Source organism: Pomacea canaliculata, linkage group LG4 (genome assembly GCF_003073045.1).
Source record: "Pomacea canaliculata isolate SZHN2017 linkage group LG4, ASM307304v1, whole genome shotgun sequence".
Classification (NCBI taxonomy): domain Eukaryota; kingdom Metazoa; phylum Mollusca; class Gastropoda; order Architaenioglossa; family Ampullariidae; genus Pomacea; species Pomacea canaliculata.
Window position 1 is genome coordinate 25201074 of NC_037593.1, and position 24258 is coordinate 25225331.

At 38.8% G+C, this 24258-nt stretch overlaps 2 protein-coding genes across 2 annotated transcripts; both read right to left on the reverse strand.

Annotated features, from left to right (window-relative positions):
- Positions 1–970: 970 nt before the first annotated feature.
- LOC112562476 lies at positions 971–20930 on the reverse strand. The gene is made up of 5 exons (XM_025235757.1): positions 20298–20930; positions 19862–20056; positions 10615–10848; positions 2127–2182; positions 971–1364 (listed from the first exon to the last, which is right to left on the reverse strand). Exons 1-5 carry the CDS (start codon positions 20430–20432, stop codon positions 971–973), a joined length of 1014 nt encoding a protein of 337 aa, XP_025091542.1. The 5' UTR covers positions 20433–20930.
- Positions 11369–15606, reverse strand: LOC112562753. Its single transcript, XM_025236224.1, has 5 exons — positions 15453–15606; positions 13448–13619; positions 12715–13229; positions 11653–12372; positions 11369–11410 (listed from the first exon to the last, which is right to left on the reverse strand). Exons 3-5 carry the CDS (start codon positions 12733–12735, stop codon positions 11381–11383), a joined length of 771 nt encoding a protein of 256 aa, XP_025092009.1. The 5' UTR covers positions 12736–13229; positions 13448–13619; positions 15453–15606; the 3' UTR covers positions 11369–11380.
- Positions 20931–24258: the final 3328 nt, after the last annotated feature.

The following is a 24258-nucleotide window of genomic DNA, read 5'->3' on the forward strand; positions in this document are numbered from 1 at the left end:
CCTCGTCTAACACCACCAAAGGATTTTCGTGAAAACGTATTGGGTCTTGACTATAATTATATAAATTCCGAATTTTCCTGAAAGAGAAATATTATGAATGAGACATCTTTGTTTAGTTTATTAGTCTCATTAGTGTGGATCAGAAAGCCATTGAAATGATTATATGTGTGTGTATATTAGAATGGTCTGGTCTGTCAGCTGAATCATACTAATAAAACTGTTATTTTAAAATAATTTACAGTATACAGTAGTCTACAGTAACACACAACGTTTGAGTCAGGTAAGGGTGTGCACATTATAAACCGTTCCCTTTGTTCCACCTGCAAACGGTCGCTATATATACACTTGCTATAAATATCATGCCCGATGCTTAATACTCGCGTAGAAAAAAAATTGAAACCAGATTTTCTTGTTCCGTGCAATAACTATAGGAACTGTATCAAAACAAGTTTACGTCGATGTTTTATACAAACAAAACTCTCTCATGTATTGTCCTCCAAGACAGCTGTTTTATTTTTCATTAGAAATAAGAAATGTTTGTAAAGCAACTACTTCCGATTATAATAATGCTGGAATTTATTTCAGAAAATATTTTACAACAACTTTTTCTACATGTCTAAATACAAAAACACACACACACACACAATTGTTTGACTCATACACCTGTCCTGGCAGTTTTCCTTCTGAATAAGTCAAGCGATTTATTGGTGCTCAATGTAAATACTATTCACACCTGCGAGTTCTACTGGTTATTCATCACCACTCTGCTTTCATTATAACCGTTGACTTTTCACATTTCGTTTGCTCCCATGTAAAGACACACGTGCTAACAGCCACAGGACACAGAGACCAACATTTAGAGGACTTGAGCAGCTTGGTCACAATGTCTGTCATTACATTCTGTGCTCGTGATTATGAGACGATTGTGACAATGATGAAGACATGTCAATGTAGGCTGAGACCACCCGTGTCACTGGTCTGAGGCTGGTGTCGGGTAGGTTATGTTGTGGTTGACAGAGTTTCTTACGGACGAATGTCGCTCCTGGGTGTCACCATAGTCGGCTCCGAAGACTCTCTCTCCGAGGGCTTCATCCCTTGCGGATGGGGTGCTGCTGTATACATTAAGGTTGAGATTGTTGATGCTCTGAACGTGTTGGATGGAGACAGGGTTTACCGTCGGCGTGTCAGACAATTCTCTAACATGTCCACTGTGGACCTCCTGTCTCAGCATGATGCACCTTTGGCTGTTATTTACAGACGATGTCTGAGAAGCCAAGGACGATGATTCTAACAATGAAGCCAGGTTCTTGACATTTGTGTTTTCGCTGTGTGTGGTTTGGCTAGGTTTGGCTTCGGCCAGGCAACTGAAAATTTCATGGAAAACAATTATTTAGTTATTCAGGTTCTGAAATTACTCGTGTCTTTGTTCGTGAACCGTACACTTGCATTCGGTGCTTTCAGCTACAGAACAGAAGACCCGGAAAAAACTGAAACTCAGAACTGGTTTATCAGAGAAGGGAAAAGCCGCTACAAAAAAAAAAAAGGAATAAACTCCATATTCCATATTATTATGTGCATTTTAACAGCAAAATTTAAGCTCTCCGACCTTTTGTAGTTTAGTGGGTGCAACCTTTACTAAATACTTACAGAAAAATACTTACTAAATCCATTATATTGCTCACTTATTTAATTTTGGAAGCTATAAGATTAGACATTTTCCTTTTTGCTCTTTATCATAATGTAATATGGATAGGGAATGAATTATAACTTTTCTCTCAAATCGAATCCTGAAGAAAATGGACAGAAAAGCATACCAGCATAATATATAACTATAAAGACAGAATTGCACATACAAGTGAATACGTTTATGAACAGAGAAATACACTCATATTCAGACATTCATTCACGCAGTCACACTCACAGAGACACCTATGCATATTTACAAGTAAACATAGGGGAAAACCTTCGTTTTCCGAGATAAAAGTATTATAAAGGCATCATCACACATGACCTGAATTGTGAATTTAATATTTAATCATACTGAAAATCAGAAGTTTGAAAATGTTTTAGACTTAAGAATATAATACAAATGAATATTTCTCAAATACATAAATCGTCTTTCTTACCCATGTGCTGTTTGTTCAAGAGGTCTTAAAGAATCTGGATGTTCTTCATCGAGCTTCTGTTCCCGCAGCCGGCAAAAAGAAAAGATTCATTAGTGACACAGTAACAGTCACACTGTGAACTGAAAACATCTTGTTACTGCCACTCGTCATCATCAGTACTAACTAGGGGCTACTGTCTTGCTGTTTTCTCACATTTCCTAAAATTTTCTTAATCACAGGGATGTCCACTTTACTAACATTGTTTCGTGTTTTCTTCCAAATACATCGTCCTTTATATTCCTTTACAAATCTTGATTATTTTATTGATGTTTTCCACTTTATTTTTGATCATGTGTTTGATCAGATATTTTGTATTAAAAACCAAATTAATATTACCCTGTATTGACAATAATGTAACTGTTCGGGAAGAACACAGTGCCGTGTCCTCTTTAAGAAATGCAAGAATCATGCTCATACCATAGCGCGTCTGATGGGTATGATCAGAGACTGTGGATATTTCATGAAGATGATCGTTTGCTGGTCATTGCCAAAACTGCTTCCAGCGATAGGAGTCTGACTGTCAATGTAACCAACAAATATAAAACATTCAAATTCTTGTGGAGCGTTTGTCGTCGCGTCACTAAGCAACCACTTCATGGAATTGTGGGGCCTTTGATGCCTGCACGGGTACAATTCTTTGACATGCAGTATCTGTAAAAATAGAGGTACAATATTAATGAATAAGGTATATGAATATAATCCTGAATTATATTGTAATATAAGAGTTTATATAATACTTTCTTAACAAAATTAATTGGCCATGCAGGTAAGTTGTTCGGTTTGAGGACACAGAAATGTATCTTTCTATCTTTCACAGTCTACTTGTACCCGCTTAATGAATCTAAATAACAAAATAAATAACACTAACAAACAAAATGAAAAAATAGGATTTCGCTATTCCATTTAAGCGACTAATAATTTAGAACTATAAGGCTAATAAGCCCCGATAAATATAAGTAGAGTGTGTGAATTGTTTTAGACAGTTAAAATATGTTGTGGACGAACCTGCTCGATTGGACAAACATTCACACCACCAGTCTTGACGTGGCTCCAAAATGTTGTTTGTTCTTCAGAAGGCTGGAAGCTAGCTCCGATGAAGGCGTTTCCAACATCAGGACTATCAACAAGTGACTTCAGCTTCCTGTCCGTCACCAACACCATCTGACGATCTTCAGTGCTGACTTCTGTCCTCTGACGCCTCTGTAGAATGTGTTTGGAGAATTTGCATTTCTTTAGGAATCAGCTTGAAACATTGATTTTTATCTAAATTTTGTAAAATAATAATGATTACAACAGGATGTATATGGTACATTTTTCTACACGTAGGCGAGCTCACTGCGCTGTTTGAGGGACAGCAACTAGTGATACCATATGACAGAAGTCACCACAGTCAGGCCGTCATACAAACACATATGCACAGTGAGCAATGACTAGTTTTGTACCTGTTGAATATCTGGAGAGTCGAAGCGACTATCCCACAAATCAAGTCGCACGATCACTTCTCTCTTCCCATTACATCTGAGGACGTGTTTGGCCAGAGCTCGTAGTGACACTTCTGGAGGCTTGTAGTAACCCATGCACGCTTCCTCACACACTGTACAGACATACCCGCTGAAATGGTTGGTGAAGACATGAATCTCTCTGTTACTTTCAGAAAAGAAATATCGAGTTGTTACAGGGTTCTCATCTTCCGTCTTCATCATCTGAAGTCGGAGGCATTGTATTCGTCCGTTTTCAGAATGAAATTCGTACACACGAACGAGGTGGCCTGGGAGGTCAGATGACAGAAAGTGTGGCAGCACTATTCGCACGGGTTTTTCAAACCGGAAGTAAAACCCCGCGAAGAACTCTGCGATTGGACTGACGATGACCTCGTCTTCAGGCAAAGGAAGCACGTCATAGGCGTTGGTGAGATCTGTTGACACTGCGCCACGAATAGTGACTACATCTGTAATGTCAACAGCACCTTCTCCTACTTCCAGACAAACACCAGAGCTGGTGGCTTTCAAAACACCTCCACTGCAGGAAAAGTCTTCTGAGATTTGCCACTGGGGACTGATAATAGGACAAGGGAGAAATGACGTGTCTCTCCAGGATAAGGATATGTGTGACTCAGATAGTATGAAGCTTTGATCACATTCAACACTTGCTCGTCTCTTTGATGTACGCTTGAACAGAACAAGAAACAAAGTTTGTTACAGAACAAAGTGATTTTAAAAGTAAATAACTTTGCATTTGCTTTATATTTGTTTGGCGATTAGTTAATGATGGCAATGATTTTTTTTTCTTTCTCTCTCGTCATGAAAGCTCAACGTTAACACATAGAAAGGAGCAAAGGGCTTATTTATAGACAGCTGTGTAGGTTTTATGAAAAAAGATTTTATATAAACTAACTGTGGTGGGAAGTGCGGAAAGCAGCAAAAATGAATAAAAATGGGTAATAAAGATATAAAAAAGAAGTAATAGTTTGGATGCATAAAATGAAATGGTCTCTTACCATCCGTCTTCGGAGGTATATGAAGACTATGATGACTGAACACAAAATAATAGTCATAGCTATAATAATGATAATGATCAGACGAGTGGGTTTGTCCTCACTTAAGTCCTTAGCTATGACGCATCGCTCTGATGTGTTTGTTGACCTCCAGAGAAAGCCTGGTGCACAAGACAGGCAGTGCTCAGGACCCTTGTTTGAGCACGTGAGGCATGACACGTGACACTGGCAGAAAAAGAAAGAAGGTGATGTCACAGGTGTCACAGATGTTAAAGATCTGAGAGAAGTCGGAACGTTTGACGAGTTGTTGTCAGCCATCAAAGAGAACGGAGGAGCTGTCTGGGATGTATTGTCCAGGAGATGTCTTGGTGCTTCAGAAGTAAGAGGTCTGAAAGAGGCTGCATCTGAATCTGACCAATTGGCCGACACATCATCCTTTGATGAACCCGAAAGTGACTGGGGTGTAGTTGTACTTAATGATGGGGCCAGTGTACCGCTTGATCCTTGATGTGGTACTGGGGTGTCCTTTTGTGAACTGGCTGTATTAATAGTACAATCGTATAATCAGTTAAGTATAATTAAAGAGAAGGATCATAGCAATTAACAAAAAAATTAATGTAAATGTTTGCTTTATGTTTCACATGTTCCTGGTGCAACAAGGTCTCAATATTGATGAATATTAGTAAAAGTAAAGAAACGAATCCTGTTATTACATATTACTGAAGAAGGAAAATACACAGTGGATTTGATTATAGCCATGCATCCTACCCTCCATTGTCATTCTAAGTGAAGTCTCAGAGTCGCTACACGTGGAACTGCCTGACGACGTTTGTAATAACGTCTGAAGACACGTGACCTCAGTACATCGCAGTGCTCCTTGTGACAACATGCAACAACCCGACATGTTGCTCGACGGTTGACCACACACCGGGAAGACCGCAACGAGCTGAAGATAAATATGTTAACTCATTGTATACAGCGGCTACTGGCAGAAAACTCATGTGCCAGTTGCTCAATGGTAGTGTTTCAATAGTTATACCTTTAAATCTACAATAAAGAAAATGATGTGATGCATCATTTTAAAAAGCATATTTTAAACATTTACATTGTGTAATTTTTAAGAAATGCAGTTGTTATTTTCTTGTTCTAATTTCAAACGAAACTGTATGGAACGGAGACATCATGTGTGGGAAAAAGGTCACGTACTATAAGTTTACAAAAAATTATTTACACAATATAGATATAAACATAAAGAGCCATATAAACACATATTTTATCAAAATATACATGAAACATTAAATGTTTCTTTCTATTCTCTTCTAATCTTTTGCTTGAGTACAAATCCGTGTCAAATTGAGAAACCGGCAAGCTACTGAAACATGGCGCTTGCTCAATTGAATTTTTTGCTTCCGTGTGTATAACAAAATAATTGAAGTTGACTTTTACAGCTTTCTAAGGGAAGTAATCTTTAATAGAACAGTTCCTAAAGTTACCAGTAGTTACTTCCCTTATGTATGATGCGTAGCGCGATGTGCTGTGTGACACTACCCCAGGTGACAAGTGTTCGCGCGGGGTCGTGTAAAAGTTGACTGACAGGAATGTATGATGATTTAGAAAGTTTGTTCTTAATAAAATGACAGTAGAAAAATGTCGATGTTTCTGTTAAGAAATAAAAGATTTCAATAAGCAAGGATATTGTAACGAGGCTGCTCGACTTTGCATGGGTTAAGAGTAATACTTTCAAGGTTTGCATATGTAAATTTCACTTGCAATGTAACTTTGCAACGCCGCTCTGCTCTCGCGCATCAAGGTGAATGGCTTGCAAGGTGACGTCATGTAAGAGTATTATGGGTAATGGGCAAAATGGCAGCCACAGTGTGCGAAAAGTTGCTAGAGGAATCAGAGAACGAGTGAGAGAGAATAAGAAATAAATGTACATGCGGGAATGAGGGCATGGTTAAGTATACATTAAGTAATTTTAATATGAAGCATTTCGCCTCAGACCTCTTCCACATTTTCACCTTTTTGACTACAACCATGCTATGTAGGTCGTGCCTACAGGAAGTAGAACCATGTCATGTCACGCAAACCTTGATTTAAGGTTCTGAGCGACCTTTGCACACAGTACCGAGGGCCTTGGAGGAGGGCACATTGACCCGCAAAGTGCGGTACAGTGCAACATCAGAAAGGTGCTTTGTTTACAGCCTCCACGTGAAATGCACAAAACTACGACTGAGCAGCGAAGGGATGAAGAACAAGGAGTTTGGAAAGGGTTTAGGCTTCTGTGTTGTTTTTACTGTTTTTGTTATACATCTAGAAAGATGACATGTTTAGAAAATTGAAAAGCAATCACTTAATGTCATTTGTCAAACTCTACACTTACACACACAAACACAGAGAGAGAGAGACTGACAAGAAACATAGCATACAGATTCACATCAAGACAGCACAGGCACTCACACAAACGAATACACTACACAAACAAACACCACGTAACATAAACACAGATACTACACACACTGTACAAAGATATCATACAGAAGAGGCACACAGACAAGTATAAACCCTATACACACCACACAAATTCAAAAAACACATTACACGCATACACAATTACAGACACTACTCTCCCCACAAGCGCACCCCACGCACACAATCGTACACAGTCACATACTATACACATACTATACACACATATATACTTCTAGCAGACACGCAAACACACACTACATACTAACACACACCCAAATTTACTTTCTCTCTCTCTCTCACACACACACACACATACAAAGCTTAGAACGTTTATTTTACACTTACCTGACAAGGTCCTATACAAAGACAGAAGTACAGTATTCCCAAGACAGTCTTCATGGCGAACGTTCAATCCTGAAGAAGTCAGTAAGAACGGAAGACTGGAAGGTGAGGCCGGTCGAAAACCGTTACTTGGCAAAAGAAAGTCTAGTCATAAGACTTCTGCACTGTGCGTGCACGTCTAACCCAGATAATCAACGACAGTGCCCGTCATGAAAGCCTCTAAGGTGTTTAATTGGGTGGATTCTTATCTAATGTTTGTTTAGTGCTGTCCTGTCCGGCATTAAGACAAGTCCCTGCGCTGATATCTCTCTGTTCTTTTAACAGGATATCACGTGCTCTCGCCACCCACCTGTGGGACAATACCGACATGTTAGCTTATGGGAGAACAAGATGGACACAGTTTCTGATAAGGTAGCGAGAAATGGTGTAGTCAGAGAGGGTAGATAAAAGAGGGACTGCACTCTTCCTTTGTCCTTACTTGTTAACAAAAGTTGTGTCCCTTCGAAACTCGATGCTGCCAGAGTGCAGCCTCTCGATATCTACCCTCTCTGGTGTAGTGATTAGCTTTATTCGTGTGGTATGAATTATTATTCTGTAATTTTACTGCTGTGTACTTACTTTAATATAGTTTGATTATGTAAACGTATCGATAATGGGAGGAAATAATGATTATGCTCCATTCTTCTCCTGCTAGCAAAGATGTCCATGTATGTGTGTGAGAGAGAGAGAGAACACTGAGGTAACCATCCTCGTCTAACACCACGGAAGGATTTCCGAGAAAACGTATTGTGTCTTGATTAAATATAAAATCTGAATCAGTAAAGAGAAATTTTATGAACGAGACATCTTTTATTAGTTTATTGGTCTCATTAGTTTGGATCAGAAAGCCGGTCAAATGATCATATGTGTATATATATATTTGAGGGGGCTGGACTGTCAGTTGAATGTCATTAATAAAAACCTTATTTTCAAATAGTTTAAATATGCCTTTATTATTTTAATATGACATACTTTTGCTAGTCATTGACAGTGATAAATATACTCATTCATACATATTTTTTTTTTTACTTCTGTCTATACTGACTCGAAAATATTAGTTCTCATAATTTCCTTAAAATACAGAAGAGGCACTAATGACAACATAGCGAAATTTATCGACATTGTCCATGTTATTAGCAAACAACTATTTCTTGCAATCTTATGTCCGTCTTGTCAGCCACAGTAACACACAACGTGTGAGTCAGGTACAGGTGTGCAAATCATAATCAGTTCCCTTTGTAACACCTACAAACGGTCGCTATCCACATCCTATAACTATCATGCCCACTGCTTAATATTGGCTTAGAAAGAAATTGAAAAAATTTTCTTTTGTCGTGTAATAAACTATATGAACTGTATCAAAACATGTTTACTTCCATGTTTTATACAAACAAAACTAATTTTCATGTATTTTCATCCTCGACCTCTGTTTATTTTTCATTAGGAATAAGTCATGTTTGTAAAGCAGATACTTCAGATTACAATAATGCTCGAATTTATTTCAGAAATAATTTTAGAAAAATGTTTTCTACGTATATAATTATTTATTGGTGACAATGATGCAGACATGTGTCTGTAGGCTAAGACCATCAGTGTCACTGGTCTGAGGCTGGTGTCGGGTAGGTCATGTTGTGGTTGACAGAGTTTCTTAAAGACGAATCTCTCTCCTGGGTGTCAACACATTCGGCTCCGAAGACGAGGTTTCCGAGGGCTTGGTCCCTTGGGGATGGGGTGCTGCAGTTAACATAAAGGCTCCGGACGTGTTGGATGGAGAAAGGGTTTGCCGACGAGGTGTCAGACAATTCTCTGACATGTCCACTGTGGCTCTCGTGTCTTAGCATGCTGCATCCTTGGCTGATATTTACAGACGATGTCTGAGAATCCAACGACGATGATTCTAACTGTGAAGCCAGGTTCTTAACATTTGTGTTTTCGCTGTGTGTGGTTTGTCTAGGTTTGGCTTCGGCCAGGCAACTGAAAATTTCACGAAAAACAATTGTTTAGTTATTCAGGTCCGTGAACCGCAGCCTTGTATTCGGTGCTTTCAGCTACAGACTAGAAGAAAAAACTGAAACTCAGAACTGATTTGTCAGAGAAGGGAAAAGCCGTAGAAAAAATGGTGATGAGCCTCACGATCTATTTTATGTTCACAGCAAAGTACTAGCTCAGCGACCTTTTGTAGTTTAGTGTGTGGAACCCTTACTAAATACTTAGAAAAATACTTACAAAATCAATTATATTATTCTCTTATTTAATTTTGGAAACTTCAACATGCGACATTTTATTTTTTTCTTGTTAGCATAATGTAACATGGATTTGGAATGAACTTTTCTCTCAAGTCCAATCCTGACCAAAATGGAGCGAAAAGCATACCGGCATAATATAACCATAAAGATAGACTTGCACATATACAAGTGAAGACATTTACGGACACATAAATACAGATAGTAGACAATTCATTCACATGCATGTCACAACACACCACACTATAGCAATTTACAAGTGAAACTTGCAGTGAGCTTCCAACTTCGAGATAGAAAATAGGGATCATATACCCCAAAAGAATTGTGAACAATTTCATGGTGATTTAAAAAGATGTTTGAAATGTTATTAGATAAGTATATATAAGAAAAGAATTATGTTCAAATCACAAATCGTGCACTTGCTATATGCGATTGTTCAACAGTTTCTAGAATCTGATGATCTCATTCGAGCTTAACTTGTTCTTGCAGCAGCAAAAAGAAGTTCAGTTGGAGTCTCAATGTAAGATGAAAACCTTAGTGTACCCATTCGTCATCGTGAGACTACTGGTGGGCAGCTGCTCGTGCTGCGGGTTTCTCCCATGTCTGACGAGTTTTCGGATCACGCTGCGTGTGGTCCACTTACTACATTTTCTCGTGTTGTTGCGCCAATATGCTATCTGCCTAATCACTCTACACTCTGATTAGGGAGTTAGGGTTGATTTATCTCAATTGATTGGCGCTGATCAATAGGTTCTTGTGAGAAGCAAATTGATATTAACCTGTATTGTACAGGTAATTGTTTACTGATTCGATAGAACCAGTGCGGTCCCTTTAGTAAATACAAGAATCATGCTCATACCATTGCTCGTCTGATGGGTAGGATCACAGATTGTGGATATTCCATGAAGATGATCGTTTGTTGGTCATTGCCAAAACTGCTTCCAGCGATAAGAGTCTGACTCTCAATGTAGCCAACAGATATAAAACATTCAAATTCTTGTGGAGCGTTTGTCTTCGCGTCACTAAGCAACCACTTCATGGAATTGTGGGGCCTTTGATGCCTGCAAGGGTACAATTCTTTGACATGCAGTCTCTGTAAACAAGAAGAGTCGAAAAGTAAAAATAGTAATGAATAAGGCTTATGAATATAATACTTAAATATTTTCAAATGTAACAGTGTAGTGTAATATTGTCTTGATAAAATTAATTGGCCATGGAGATAAGTTGTTCGGTGTGAGGACACAGAAATGTATCTTTCTCTCTTTCATGGTCTACTTGTATCCGCTTAATGAATCTTAATAAGTAAATAAATAACACTAAAAAGCAAAACGAAAAAAACAGGATTTCGCCATTCGATTTGTAAGCAACTAATCATTTAGGGCTATAGGGATAGGTAGACCCTAGTTATATAAATGAAGTGTTCGAGATGTTTTATACAGTTTATATATATATTATGGACGGACCTGCTCGATTGGACAAACGTTCACACCACCAGTCTTGATGTGGTTCCAAAATGTTGTTTGTTCTTCAGAAGGCTGGAAGCGAGCTCCGATGAAGGCGTCCAACTTCAGGACTATCAACAAGTGACTCAGCTTCCTTCCGCCCCAACACGCATCTGACGATCTTCAGTGCTGACGTTCTGTCCTCTGACGACTCTGTAGAATGTGTTTGGAGAATTTGCATTTCTTTAGGAATCAGCTCGAAACATTGATTTTTATCTAAATTTTGTAAAATAATAATGATTACAACAGGATGTATATAGTACATTTTTCTACACGTAGGGGAGCTCATTGCGCTGTATGAGGGACAGTAACTAGTGATACCATATGACAGAAGTCACCACAGTCAGGCCGTCATACAAACACATATGAACAGCGAGCAATGACTAGTTTCGTACCTGTTGAATATCCATAGAGAAGAAGCGACTATCCCACAAATCAAGTCGCACGATAACTTCTCTCTTCCCATTACATCTGAGGACATATTTGGCCAGAGCTCGTAGTGTCACTTCTGGAGGCTTGTAGTAACCCACGCACGCTTCCTCACACACTGTACAAACATACCCGCTGAAATGGTTGGTGAAGACATAAATCTCTCTCTTACTTCCACAAAACAAATATCCAGTTGTTTCAGGGTTCTCATCTTCCGTGTTGATCATCTGAAGCCGACAGCACTGTATTCGTCCGTTTTCAGAATGAAATTCGTACACACGAACGAAGTCGCCTGGGAGATCAGATGACAGAAAGTGTGGCAGCACTATTCGCACCGGTTTTTCGAATTGGAATCGAAACCCCGCGAAGTACTCAGCGATTGGACTGACGATGATCTCGTCTTCAGGCAAGGGAAGCACGTCATAGGCGTTGGTGAGATCTGTTGACACTGCGCCACAAATAGTGACTACATCTGAAATGTTAACAGCACCTTCTCCTACTTCCAGACAAACACCAGAGCTGGCTACTTTCAAAACACCTCCACTCCAGGAAAAATGTTCTGAGATTTGCCACTGGGGACTGATAACAGGAGAAGGGAGAGATAACGGGTCTTTCCTGGATATTTGTGACTTAGATCGTATCAGTTCATATTTACCAACTTGTTCATACCTTGACTGACACTTGAGCTGAGCAAGAAACAGAGTTTGTTAAAAAACTGATTTAGATAGTAAATAGCTGTGATTTTGGTACCTATTTGTTTTGCCATTAGTTAGATGTAGCACTTAAGATAAGGTTCAATGTTGGGAAGGATTATTTTTCTCTGTTGTTTCTTTTTAGTCATAAAATCTCAGCGTTAACACATAAAAATGAAAATAGGCCTTAATAAGAGATAGCTGTGTATGTTTTATATATAAAAAAGAGTTTATATAAACTAACTATAATGAGAAATGAAAGAATCAGCCAAAATGAATAAAAATGGGTAATAAAGATATAAAAAGTAGTAATAGTAAAATGAAATGGTCTCTTACCGTCCATCTTCGGTGGTACATGATGAATAAACCCAAAATAAGAAGTATAGGTATAAAAGCTACAATGAGGTACAGAGCGGCATTTTCAGCTTTTGAGAGGCTGTTTTCAGCTGTTTGGCATCCTTCTGTTTTTTTTGTTGACCTCCAGACAAAGCCTGGAGCACAATAGATGCAGTGCTCAGGACCCTTGTCTGAGCACGTGAGACATGACACGTGACACTAGAAGCAAAGGACATGAGGCGATGTCACAGATGAATCAAGAAAAGTCTGAACTTCTGACGAGTTGTCGTCAGCCATCAAAGCGAGCGGAGGAGCCTTCTGAGATATATTTTCCAGATGTCTTGGGGCTTCAGAAGTAAGAGGTCTAAAAGAGGCTGCATCTGAATTTGACTGATTTGCCGACACTTCCTCCTTTGATTCATCGGAAACTGACTGAGGTGTAGTTGTACTTAATGATGGGGCCAGTGTACCACTTGATTCTTGATATGTAACAGTTGTTTCCTTTTGTGCAGGGACTGTATTCATAAACATTCGAAAATAAGTTGAGTGTAAATAATCCAAAAAGATAATTCCTCATAACAAATAACAAAAAACAAATGAAATAAATATTTGTTATGTTTTACTTGCTTTAAATAGAATATGTAATGCCTTGGTCAACATTCTTCGTAATCAAGTCCTTCTATTATAGAACTTCCAAAGTCATGCTATTTTACAGACATTTTAGACATGGTACCTTCATTGTCATCTAGTGAAGTATTAAAGTCGGTACTCGTGGAACTGTTGAATACAGGGTAATATCTGACTGGACACGTGACCTTAGTACATCGCAGTGCCACTGGTGACAACATGCAGCAACGAGACATGTTGCTCGACGCTTCATGACACATCGGGTACTCCGCAACGAGCTGAAGTTAAATATGGTTAAAGAGTTATCTCAAAGGAATATTTTTTTTAGAGACGATGATTTAGAAAGTTTTTTCACAATAAAATGACATTAGAAAAATTTCGATGTGCTCATTAAGATACAGGGTTTAAGTAGGCAGGAATGATAAAGGGATCATGCCCGACTTTGCATGGGTTACATCGTCCACATGCATTCAACGAAACTAGGTTTGTCCATCGCGACTACGAAAAACAACGAATTTTAAAATTATTGATATTTCTGTGTGTATTTCTTAGAATTCTTTTTGTCAGTGAATGCTTAATAAATTTAAAAACACACACACAGATGCAGATAAACACGAAGACACAACAAGCGCGCACACACACACACACAAAGGCATGCACTACTCATATAAACACTACATACCCATAGACACAAATACTAAGCACATGGTACAGAAATATTAAATACACACGCACACCACACGCACGAGCGTAGACACAGACACCACAAAAACACAGGGACACCCTACATACTCACACACGTACACACTCTCTCTCTCACACACACACGGGGAGTGGTGGACAACTCGCATGTAAGAGCTAATTTCTACAATAATTCACTTATTCCACCAAAATAATATACTAACATAGATGTGTTGTTCTCAATAAGAGGATCACAAAGTTTTGTATTCTGAGTGTAGTTTCCTCGATATTTCGATGAAATTACAAAACTTTACAAAAGTGAACTCTGCAGCCTGCGCCATGGGGATCGAGTCTCAGGGTGTCGTGGTGTTGATGGATGTTTGTTTACCTGCGCGGCTTTCATGGCTAGAAGTGTGACACTTCTCATTGCACCTACTATTCTCAGGTAGCTCTGGCCGTTAGTTTATGATGTAACAGATAATCATGGCTGTACTTATTGAGAGGATGTGTCGAGCCAAACCCTGGTCCTGACAGAAATACCGAGTCCGCTGAACTGCTTCAAAATTTTCAGGAAGAGCTGGATAACGAAAGATTTTGACGGAAACTGAATTTTGTCTCGACAAGTGTAAGCCGCCTTTGGTGTAGAAGAAATGGCGACGGCTGTACAAGACAATAAGAGAGATATACAGAAGTTGAAGGGGCAATATACAGAGAGACATTGTGTCTAATTAAACAAAGTAGGACATGAGCTTAACAAATCCGAAGCCCAAACAGAAACAACATCCGTGTTGTCGGCGTAGATGAGAAGGGACCAGTACACTACAATACAAAGGTTACGAAACTTCTCGGATACTACTCGTCTAAACAAGGATGTGAAAAGACGGAGACATGTGTTACAGGCTCGGCCCACGAACAACAGATGACCTTCGACCTCGTCCACTCTCATCTACGCAGCGTCCCTCCACTTGCCGTCTCTCCTTTCTCACTTTCTAAAATAAAACATTTTAGTCATGTGACACAAGATCTGTTGTCTGGCTACCTGGTTGTCCTGCTGTTTGATCTCGCTTACCCCTCTATGACTCCAGCAAACTACGGTATATCACGACAAGGCAACCAGCCATGTAAACAGTTGCAACATGCAGAGAAAGAACACCGAGCCCGAGACGAGAACTGAACCCAGGCGTGGCCTTAAACAGCAATTTTCCCCCACCTCCGTTTTTACTTTCTCGCTCTTGCTGTCAGGGTTATGTTTGTGTTCATACATAATTTTAGTGACTAGTGGCGTGATACACATCGATATATATATATGTCCATATGCAAAATTGTAATAGTTTGATGCATGTTTGTATTTATACCGTGTGTATTATAATGCAAATATGGTTAAAAATATCGTATTAAATCGTATCACACACACGGAATTTTCCACCTACCTCACAAAGCCCTAAAGAAACAATGAAATAAATTCCTCCCAAGACAGTTATCTTCATGATGAATTTTTTATTCCGGAGAGATAGAGAGCTGGTCCGTCAGAACAAGAGGGAGCTCGAAAGCATTTATTTAGGAAGAGGAAGTCTACTCATAACTTCCCTTAGCGGAAGTCTAGTCATAATACATCCTACTCTGTCTTGTGTGTAGTCTCACCCAGTTACTTATAGAGTAACGGTCCGTGCTACCCGTTATCAAAGCGTTTAAAGGGTCTAGTGGGGTGGATTTTGTTGCCTACTGATTGTATAGAGCTCAATACTAGATATCATTAACGGGACTATAGCTAAAACTCTCACAATGTTTAAACACGGTTAGTGTTTGTAGGAGGTACTGCGAAAAATCCCCGTTTTCATATAAACTAAAATTAGCATACCTGCCCGCGCACACACACATACAAAACTGTGAGTATTATTCCCATATTAATTAAATGTCTTCTCCTCTCTGACTCCTAGAAAAAGATTACAAAGGATTACAGGTACACACAGAAAACAAGCTGTATCAGAGTGTGGTTTAAAATGAGAGATTAATTCATGAACAAGAGTTTTTCAACAGCATCTAGTACAGTGGTTCTTAACCTTGTTTGAGGTACTGAACCCACAAGTTTCATTTGCACATTCACCGAACCCTTCTTTAGTGTCATCACGAATCACAACAAATGCAAAGCTGCAACAACAAGGCAAGTTTATTATATATATATGCCTTGCAGGCAAGTAAAACAGATTTAAAACAGACCGATATGACTTGTAATAAAATGGCATTAACTGTAGCTTTTAACAGATACGTTTGATTTTTCACTGTTTGTGTAGCTAATGATACTTCACTCAAATGGAAATAAATGGTGAAGAATGAGAAAACACTCATAAACTCGACCGGATCAAAGTTGTGCTGAGAAGACAATGATACAGACACATCGTGCCTGCGAATTTCCAAAAGCAGTTGGATTCATCGATAGCAACTTCATTACAATTCAGACTCCAATGGAGAATAGAGTAAATTATGTATAAAATATTAATAATTGAATTTGGAAGGCGCTTGTACATATGTAGATGTGTGCTCAATGCACCACACACGAAGGATTGCAAAGCAAACCTACAGCCATATGCATGTATGCAAGAAACATGTAGACAAAATGAAAGGCTCTACATACTTTGTAAGGGATGAATTCCATTATCTATTCAACTCTAAAAAATTTGCTGACCAACGTACAAATAATTTTTCACCTTACTCACAACCATAATGCCTAAACGTTCCATTCTTTATTGAAATCAACAAATAAAAAGACCTTTATTAGATGAGCACGCACACACGCGAACACACACACAGTTGTTTGACTTAGAGGTTCACTTACATCGGTCCTGGAAGTTTGCCTTGTGAATACAGGGCTTAAGGTAAATAGTATTTACACATACGAGTTCTACTGGCCAATCATCGCCACTCTGCTTTCATTGTAACCGTTAACTTTTCATCGTTCGTTTTCTCTCATGTAAGGACACACGTGCTAACAGCCACAGGACACAAAGACCAACATTTAGAGGACTTGAGCAGTTTGGTCACAATGTCTCTCATTACATTCTGTGCTCGTGATTATGAGACGATGGTGACAATGATGTAGACATGTCTCTGTAGGCAAAGACCACCCTTGTCACTGGTCTGAGGCTGGTGTCGGGTAGGTTATGTTGTGGTTGACAGAGTTTCTTAAGGACGAATGTCGCTCATGGGTGTCACCAGATTCGCCTCCCCAGGCGAGGTCTCCGAGGGCTTCGTCCCTTGCGGATGGGGTACTGCTGTATACATAAAGCTGGAGATTGTTGATGCTCTGGACGTGTTGGATGGAGAAAGGGTTTGGCGTCGGCGTGTCAGACAATTCTTTAACATGTCCACTGTGGCTCTCGTGTCTTAGCATGCTGCGTCCTTGGCTGTTATTTACAGACGATGTCTGAGAATCCAAGCATGAGGATTCCAACAGTGAAGCGCTGTTCTTAACCCTTGTGTTTTCGCTGTCTGTGTTTTGTCTAGGTCTTGCTTCCTCCAGGCAACTGAAAATTTCACGAAAAGCAATTGTAATCCTCCACGACGAAATGAGTCTTAAGTCGCCAATTTCAGCTTTGCCAAATTGCATATTTTTAAAAAGTACAGGTTCTGTACTTTCTTTTGATGCAAAAAGTTGATCTTCTAGTCTTAACATTGAGTGAGTTATAAACGTTTGAATTGTGAAAGTACAATGGCGGCCATTTTGAGAAAAGCGGGTTCATAGATTAGCGTCAAGATGGCCGACCGGGTCTGTTTACTCCTAAACTTTTGCAGACAAATCTTTTGATTGGTTAATATTTGAATCGTTCTTTGAAGATGAACATTCAGATTCCGGGCTTTCTGGCAAGGTATAACACGATGGGGTTACGACAGGGAAACAGTAGAGAAACAGCGTTTAAATTTCGTCTGACAGACGTACGGATCGCAGTAGGGTACCTCGATTAAAACATTATTTTAAGTCGATTTCTAACTTTTATTTTAACATACCTGTGTATTTTCCTGATAGTTTAGTAACCAAGGAATCAATTTTAAAAGAAAAGTCAAACTGCACAAAATTGACCCCTATCAACTTTCGGGGCCTCTTGCACGACTTAGGACTCATTTCGTCGTGGAGGGTTACAATTATTTAGTTTTTCAGGTTCTGAAATTACTCGTGTCTAAGTTCGTGAACCGTAGACTTGTATTCGGTGATTTCAGCTACAGAACAGAAGGCCTAAAAAACTGGAAATCAGAACTGATTTATCAGAGAAGGCAAAAGCCGCTGCAAAAAAAAAAAAAAAAAAAAAACAAAAAAAAACAAAAAAAAAAAAAAAAAACAAAAATAATATCAATAAAAAAAAATAAATAAAAGATAAACTCCACATTCCATATGACGTGCATTTGTCACAGCAAAGTACTAGCTCGCCGATCTTTTGTAGTTTAGTGTTTGGAGCCTTTACTAAATACTTAGAAAAATACTTACTATATCCATATTATTGCTCACTTATTTAATTTTGGAAACTTCAACATTACACATTTTCCTTTTCGCTCGTTAGCATAATGTGATATAAATAGGGAATTAATTATAACTTTTCTTCCAAGTCTAATCCTGACCAAAATGGATAGCAAAACATACATACCATAAAGACAGACTTGCACAGATACAAGTGAATACATTTATGCACACATAAATACACGCATATTCAGTCATTCCCTCATTCTCATGCACAAATACACAACTATTCATATTGCAAGTGCACTTGCAGTGCAAAGCCTTCCTAACTCCGACATAGAAATATAGGGACACAGCTCTGCACATAACCTGAATTCTGAATTTAATATTTTAATCATACTTAAAATCAAATATTTGAAAATGTTTTAGAATTAAGAATGTAATATAAAAGAATATTTCTCAAATACATAACTCGTCTCCCTTACCCGTGTGCTGTTTGTTCAATAGTTCTTATAGAATCTGGATGGTCTTCATCGATCTTCTGTTCCCGCAGTCGGCAAAAAGAAAAGATTCATTAGTGACACAGTTACAGTCACAATGTGAACTGAAAACATCGTGTTACTGCCACTCGTCATACTCAGTTCTAACTAGGGGCTACTGTTTCAAGGTTTTCTGAATCACAGGGTTGTCCACGTTACTAGCTCTTTTTTCTTGTTTTCGTCTAAACACATCTGCCTTCCTCTACCTTTACAAATCTTGATTATTTTATTGATTAGAAAATGCAAGAATCATGCTCATACCATAGTGCATGTGATGGGTATGATCAGAGACTGTGGATATTCCATGAAGATGACCGTTTGTTGGTCACTGCCAAAACTGCTTCCAGCGATAGGAGTCTGACTGTCAATGTAGCCAACAAATATAAAACATTCAAATACTTTTAGATCGATTTTCTTTGCGTTACGAAGCATCCACTTCATGGAATTGTGGGGCCTTTATACCTGCAAGGGTACAATTCTTTGACACGCAGTATCTGTAAGCAAGAAGAGTCAAAAGGTAAATATACTTATGAATAAGGCATATAAACATAATCCTTAATTATTTTGTAATACATGAGTGTAATATAATCCTTTCTTGACAAATTTAATTGGCTATGATAAGTTGTTCGGGCTGAGGAGAGAAATTCATCTTTCTTTCACAGTGTACTTGTATCCGTTTAATGAATCTAAATAAAGAAATAAAGAATTCTAAGACACAAAATAAAAAAAAAAGGATTTCGCCATTCGATTTGTAAGCAACTAATCATTTAGGGCTATAGGGATAGGTAGACCCTAGTTATATAAATAGAGTGTTCAAGTTGTTTTATACAGTTAAAATATGTTGGGGACGGACCTGCTCGATTGGACAAACATTCACACCACCAGTCCTGACGTGGCTCCAACATGTTGTTTGGTCTTCAGAAGGCTGGAAGCGAGCTCCGATGAAGGCGTTTCCAACATCAGGACTATCATCAAGCGACTTCAGCTTCCTCTCCGCCACCAACACCATCTGACGATCTTCAGTGCTGACTTCTGTCCTCTGACGCCTCTGCAGAATGTGTTTGGAGAATTACATTCCTTTAGTAATCAGCTCAAACATTTTATTTTTATTTAAATTTTATAAAATAATAATAATTGCAACAGGATGTATATAGTACATTTTTCTATACGTAGGCGAGCTCATTGCGGTGTATGAGGGACAGTAACTAGTGATACCATATGACAGAAGTCACCACAGTCAGGCCGTCATCCAAACACATTTTCACAGGGAGCAATGACTAGTGTCGTACCCGTTGAATATCCGGAGAGAAGAAGCGACTATCCCACAAATCAAGTCGCACGATCACTTCTCTCTTCTCATCACATCTGAGGACGTATTTGGCCAGAGCTTGTAGAGTCACTTCTGGAGGCTTGTAGTAACCCATGCACGCTTCCTCACACACTGTACAGACATACCCGCTGAAATGGTTGGTGAAGACATGAATCTCTCTCTTACTTCCACAAAACAAATATCCAGTTGTTGCAGGGTTCTCATCTTCCGTGTTGATCACCTGAAGCCGACAGCACTGTATTCGTCCGTTTTCAGAATGAAATTCGTACACGCGAACGAGGTCACCTGGGAGATCAGATGACAGAAAGTGTGGCAGCACTATTCGCACCGGTTTTTTAAACCGAAAGTAAAGCCCTGCGAAGAACTCAGCGACTGGACTGACGATGACCTCGTCTTCAGGCAAGGGAAGCACGTCATAGGCGTAGGTGAGATCTGTTGACACTGCGCCACGAATAGTGACTTTGTCTGTAATGTCAACAGCACCTTCTCCTATTTCCAGACAAACACTATAGCTGGTGGCTTTCAAAACTCCTCCACTCCAGGAAAAATCTTCTGAGATTTGCCACTGGGGACTGATAACTGGAGAAGGGAGAGATAACCTGTCTTCCAGGATATTTGTGACTCAGTTAGCAGCAACTCATATTTACAAAATTCTGTATTCCTTGACTTACGCTTGAACAGAACAAGAAACAGACTTTGTTAAAAAACAAAGTGATTTTTAAAGTAAATAACTGTGCATTAGCTTTATATTTGTTTTAATGCTAGTTAAATGTAACTCTGAAATAAAGACAAACGTTGGCAAGGATTAATTTTTCCGTTCTTTCTTTCTAGTCGTAAAATCTGAAAGTTAACACATAAAAATGGGAATAGGCCTTATTAAGAGACAGCTGTGTAGGTTTTATGAAAAAAAGAGTTTATATAAACTAACTATAATGAGAAATGGGAGAAGCAACAAAAATGGATAAAAATGGGCAATAAAAATATACAAAAGTAGTAATAGTTTGTACATATAAAATGAAATCGTCTCTTACCATCCATCTCCGGTGGTATATGATGACTAAAATCAAAATAATAAGTAGAGGTAGAGTAACTGCAATGATCTGCAAAGTGATATTTTCAGGTTTTGAGGGGTTGACATCATCAAAGTCTGGGGCAAGAGGAGCGCAGTGCTCATGTTCCTCGTCTGGGCATGTGAGAGATGACACGTGACACTTGCAGCAAAACACATGAGGTGATGTCACAGATGAAGCTAGAAAAGTCTGAACGTTTGAGTTGTCTTCGGCCATTAAAGGGGATGGAGGAGCCTTTTGGGATGTATTTTCTAAGAGATGTCCTGGGGCTTCAGAAGTAAGAGGTTTAAAAGAGGCTGCATCTAAATCTGACTGATTGGCCGACACATCATCCTTTGATTCACCCGAAACTGACTGAGGTGTAGTTGTACTTAATGATGGGGCCAGTGTATCACTTGATCCTTGATGAGGCACTGGGGTTTCCTTTTGTGCAGGGACTGTATTCATAACAAACATTCCAAAATCAGTCGAGTGTAGATAATCCAAAAAGAGAATTCCTCATAACAAATAACAAAAAATTGAAATAAATATTTGTTTTGCTGTACTAGCTTTTAATGGAAAATTTTACGCCATGATCTACAATCTTCTTAATCAAGTCCTTCTAATGTAAGGTCTTGATATAGAACCAAAGTCATTCTATTTTACAGATATTTTACACACACACACACATATATATAAATCCGTCTTTTATGCATGTTCACAGATATTAGGACATAAGCAGACCATCTTCGATAAATTCAAGAATCAATAAGGTGAACGAGGGAATGCATCATCTTATTACATATTATTTATGAAGGAAAATACACAGTGGATTTGATTATAGCCAGCATGCTACCTTCATTGTCTTCTAGTGAAGTCTCAGAGTTGCTACACATGGAACTGCTGACGACTTTGTAATATCTTCTTGGACACCTGACCTCAGTACATCTCAGTGACCCTTCTGACAACATGCAGCAACCCGGCATGTTGCTCGTCGTTTGACCACACATCGGGTAGACCGCAACGACCTGAAGTTAAATATTGTGAAAGAGTTATCTCAAAGGAATTTTTTTAGAAATGACGATTTCGACAGTTTTCTCACAATAAAATGACAGTAGACGAATTTCGATGTGCTCATTAAGATACAGGGTTTAAGTAGGCAAGAATGATCAAAGCATCCTGCCCGACTTTGCATGGGTTACATTCTCCACATGCATCCAACGAAACTAGGTTTGCCCATCGCGACTACGAAAAACAACGAATATTAAAATCATTGATATTTCTATGTGTATTTCTTAGAACTCTTTTTGTCAGTGAATGCTTAATAAATTTAAAAACACTCACTTAAATTTTGTAGTCCAACTCAAAACTCACAGACAACACACACCCAAACGCAGACACTACTCATACAAACACCATGTAATCATAAATACAAATACTAAGCACACCGTACAGAAACATCAAAGACCCACGCACACCACGCGCACGAGTGTACACACATACACCACACACACACCAGACACATACTCGTAATACACACACACACTACCCTCACATACCCACCACAAAAACGCACGGACGCACTATATACTAACACACGCACACACACGGGGTGTGGGAGACAACTCGGGTGTAAAATGTGCTCTTTATTAAAGAGCTCATTTCTACAATAGTTTACTTGGTCTACCAAAATAATATACTAACATAGATGTGTTACTCTCAATAATATGATTACAGCGCTTTGTATTTTGAGTGTAGTTTCCTCGATATTTCGATGAAATTACGAAACTTTTAAAAAAGTGAACTCTGTGGCCTACGCTATGGAGATCGAGACTTAGGGTATCGTGCTGTTGATGGATGTTTGTGCTTTCATGGCTAGAAGTGTGACACTTCTCAATGCACCTTCTATTCTCAGATCTGTTTATCTTTACATGCCGCCGCTGGTTTGCGTATAATACATTATGGCACAGGTAGGCGGTACATTGTTGTCACCGCAGTAGAGTCGGAGTTTGCAATTCTGTGGGAAAATGAATGAATACACAAGGGAGAAAACACGGGAACCTTTAGGAATTGTTCCTCTTTCGATTATCTCCCTTTAAAGGCTAACAAAAATCAACCAATCAGGTATTGTATGTTTGAAACCCTGCGAAATTTTGTTTTTGATTGATCAAGTGGCTTGTTTCAGTCGTTGCTGGTTATTCAATTCGACGTGGATTTGTATTCAACCGAAAATGAGAAGAAAACAGTAAGTAATATTTATATTCAAATGTATATTCTAATAAAATATATGCCTGTTTTTCACTTTTTGTGTGTATATATTTTATAAATATTTTTTCTTAAAGTCGCACTATTGACCTACTTTCCGATTTCTGAATTCTCTGTCCTATACAGTTAGTCTTTCAGTTGATTTTACTACAAGAAAACAAAACGTACATTTGTTAAAATTTACACCACGTAAATGTATTTTAAATTCTCTTTAAAACGGAGTATCACAGAAAGTTGTTTTTATTGTAGAGTAATACATTTTTTAAAAATAGCGGTAGAAGTTTCATACGCGGGAACTCGCCTCTGCGTCTACCTGGCCGTAACGGGTTACCGCAGTTGCTGAAACAATATTTTCCACCTACCTCACAAAGCCCTACAGAAACAATGAAATAAATTCCTCCCAAGACAGTTATCTTCATGATGAACATTTTATCCCCGAGAGATGGAGAGATAGAGAGCTAGTCCATCAGAACGGATGACCAGAACAGGAGGCAGCTGGAAAGCATAAGCAGGAAGAGGAAGTCTAATCATAATTTCTTTTTGTGGAAGTGTGGTCATAATACTTCCTACACTGTCTTGTGTATTAGCGTTTGTGGGAAGTGCTGC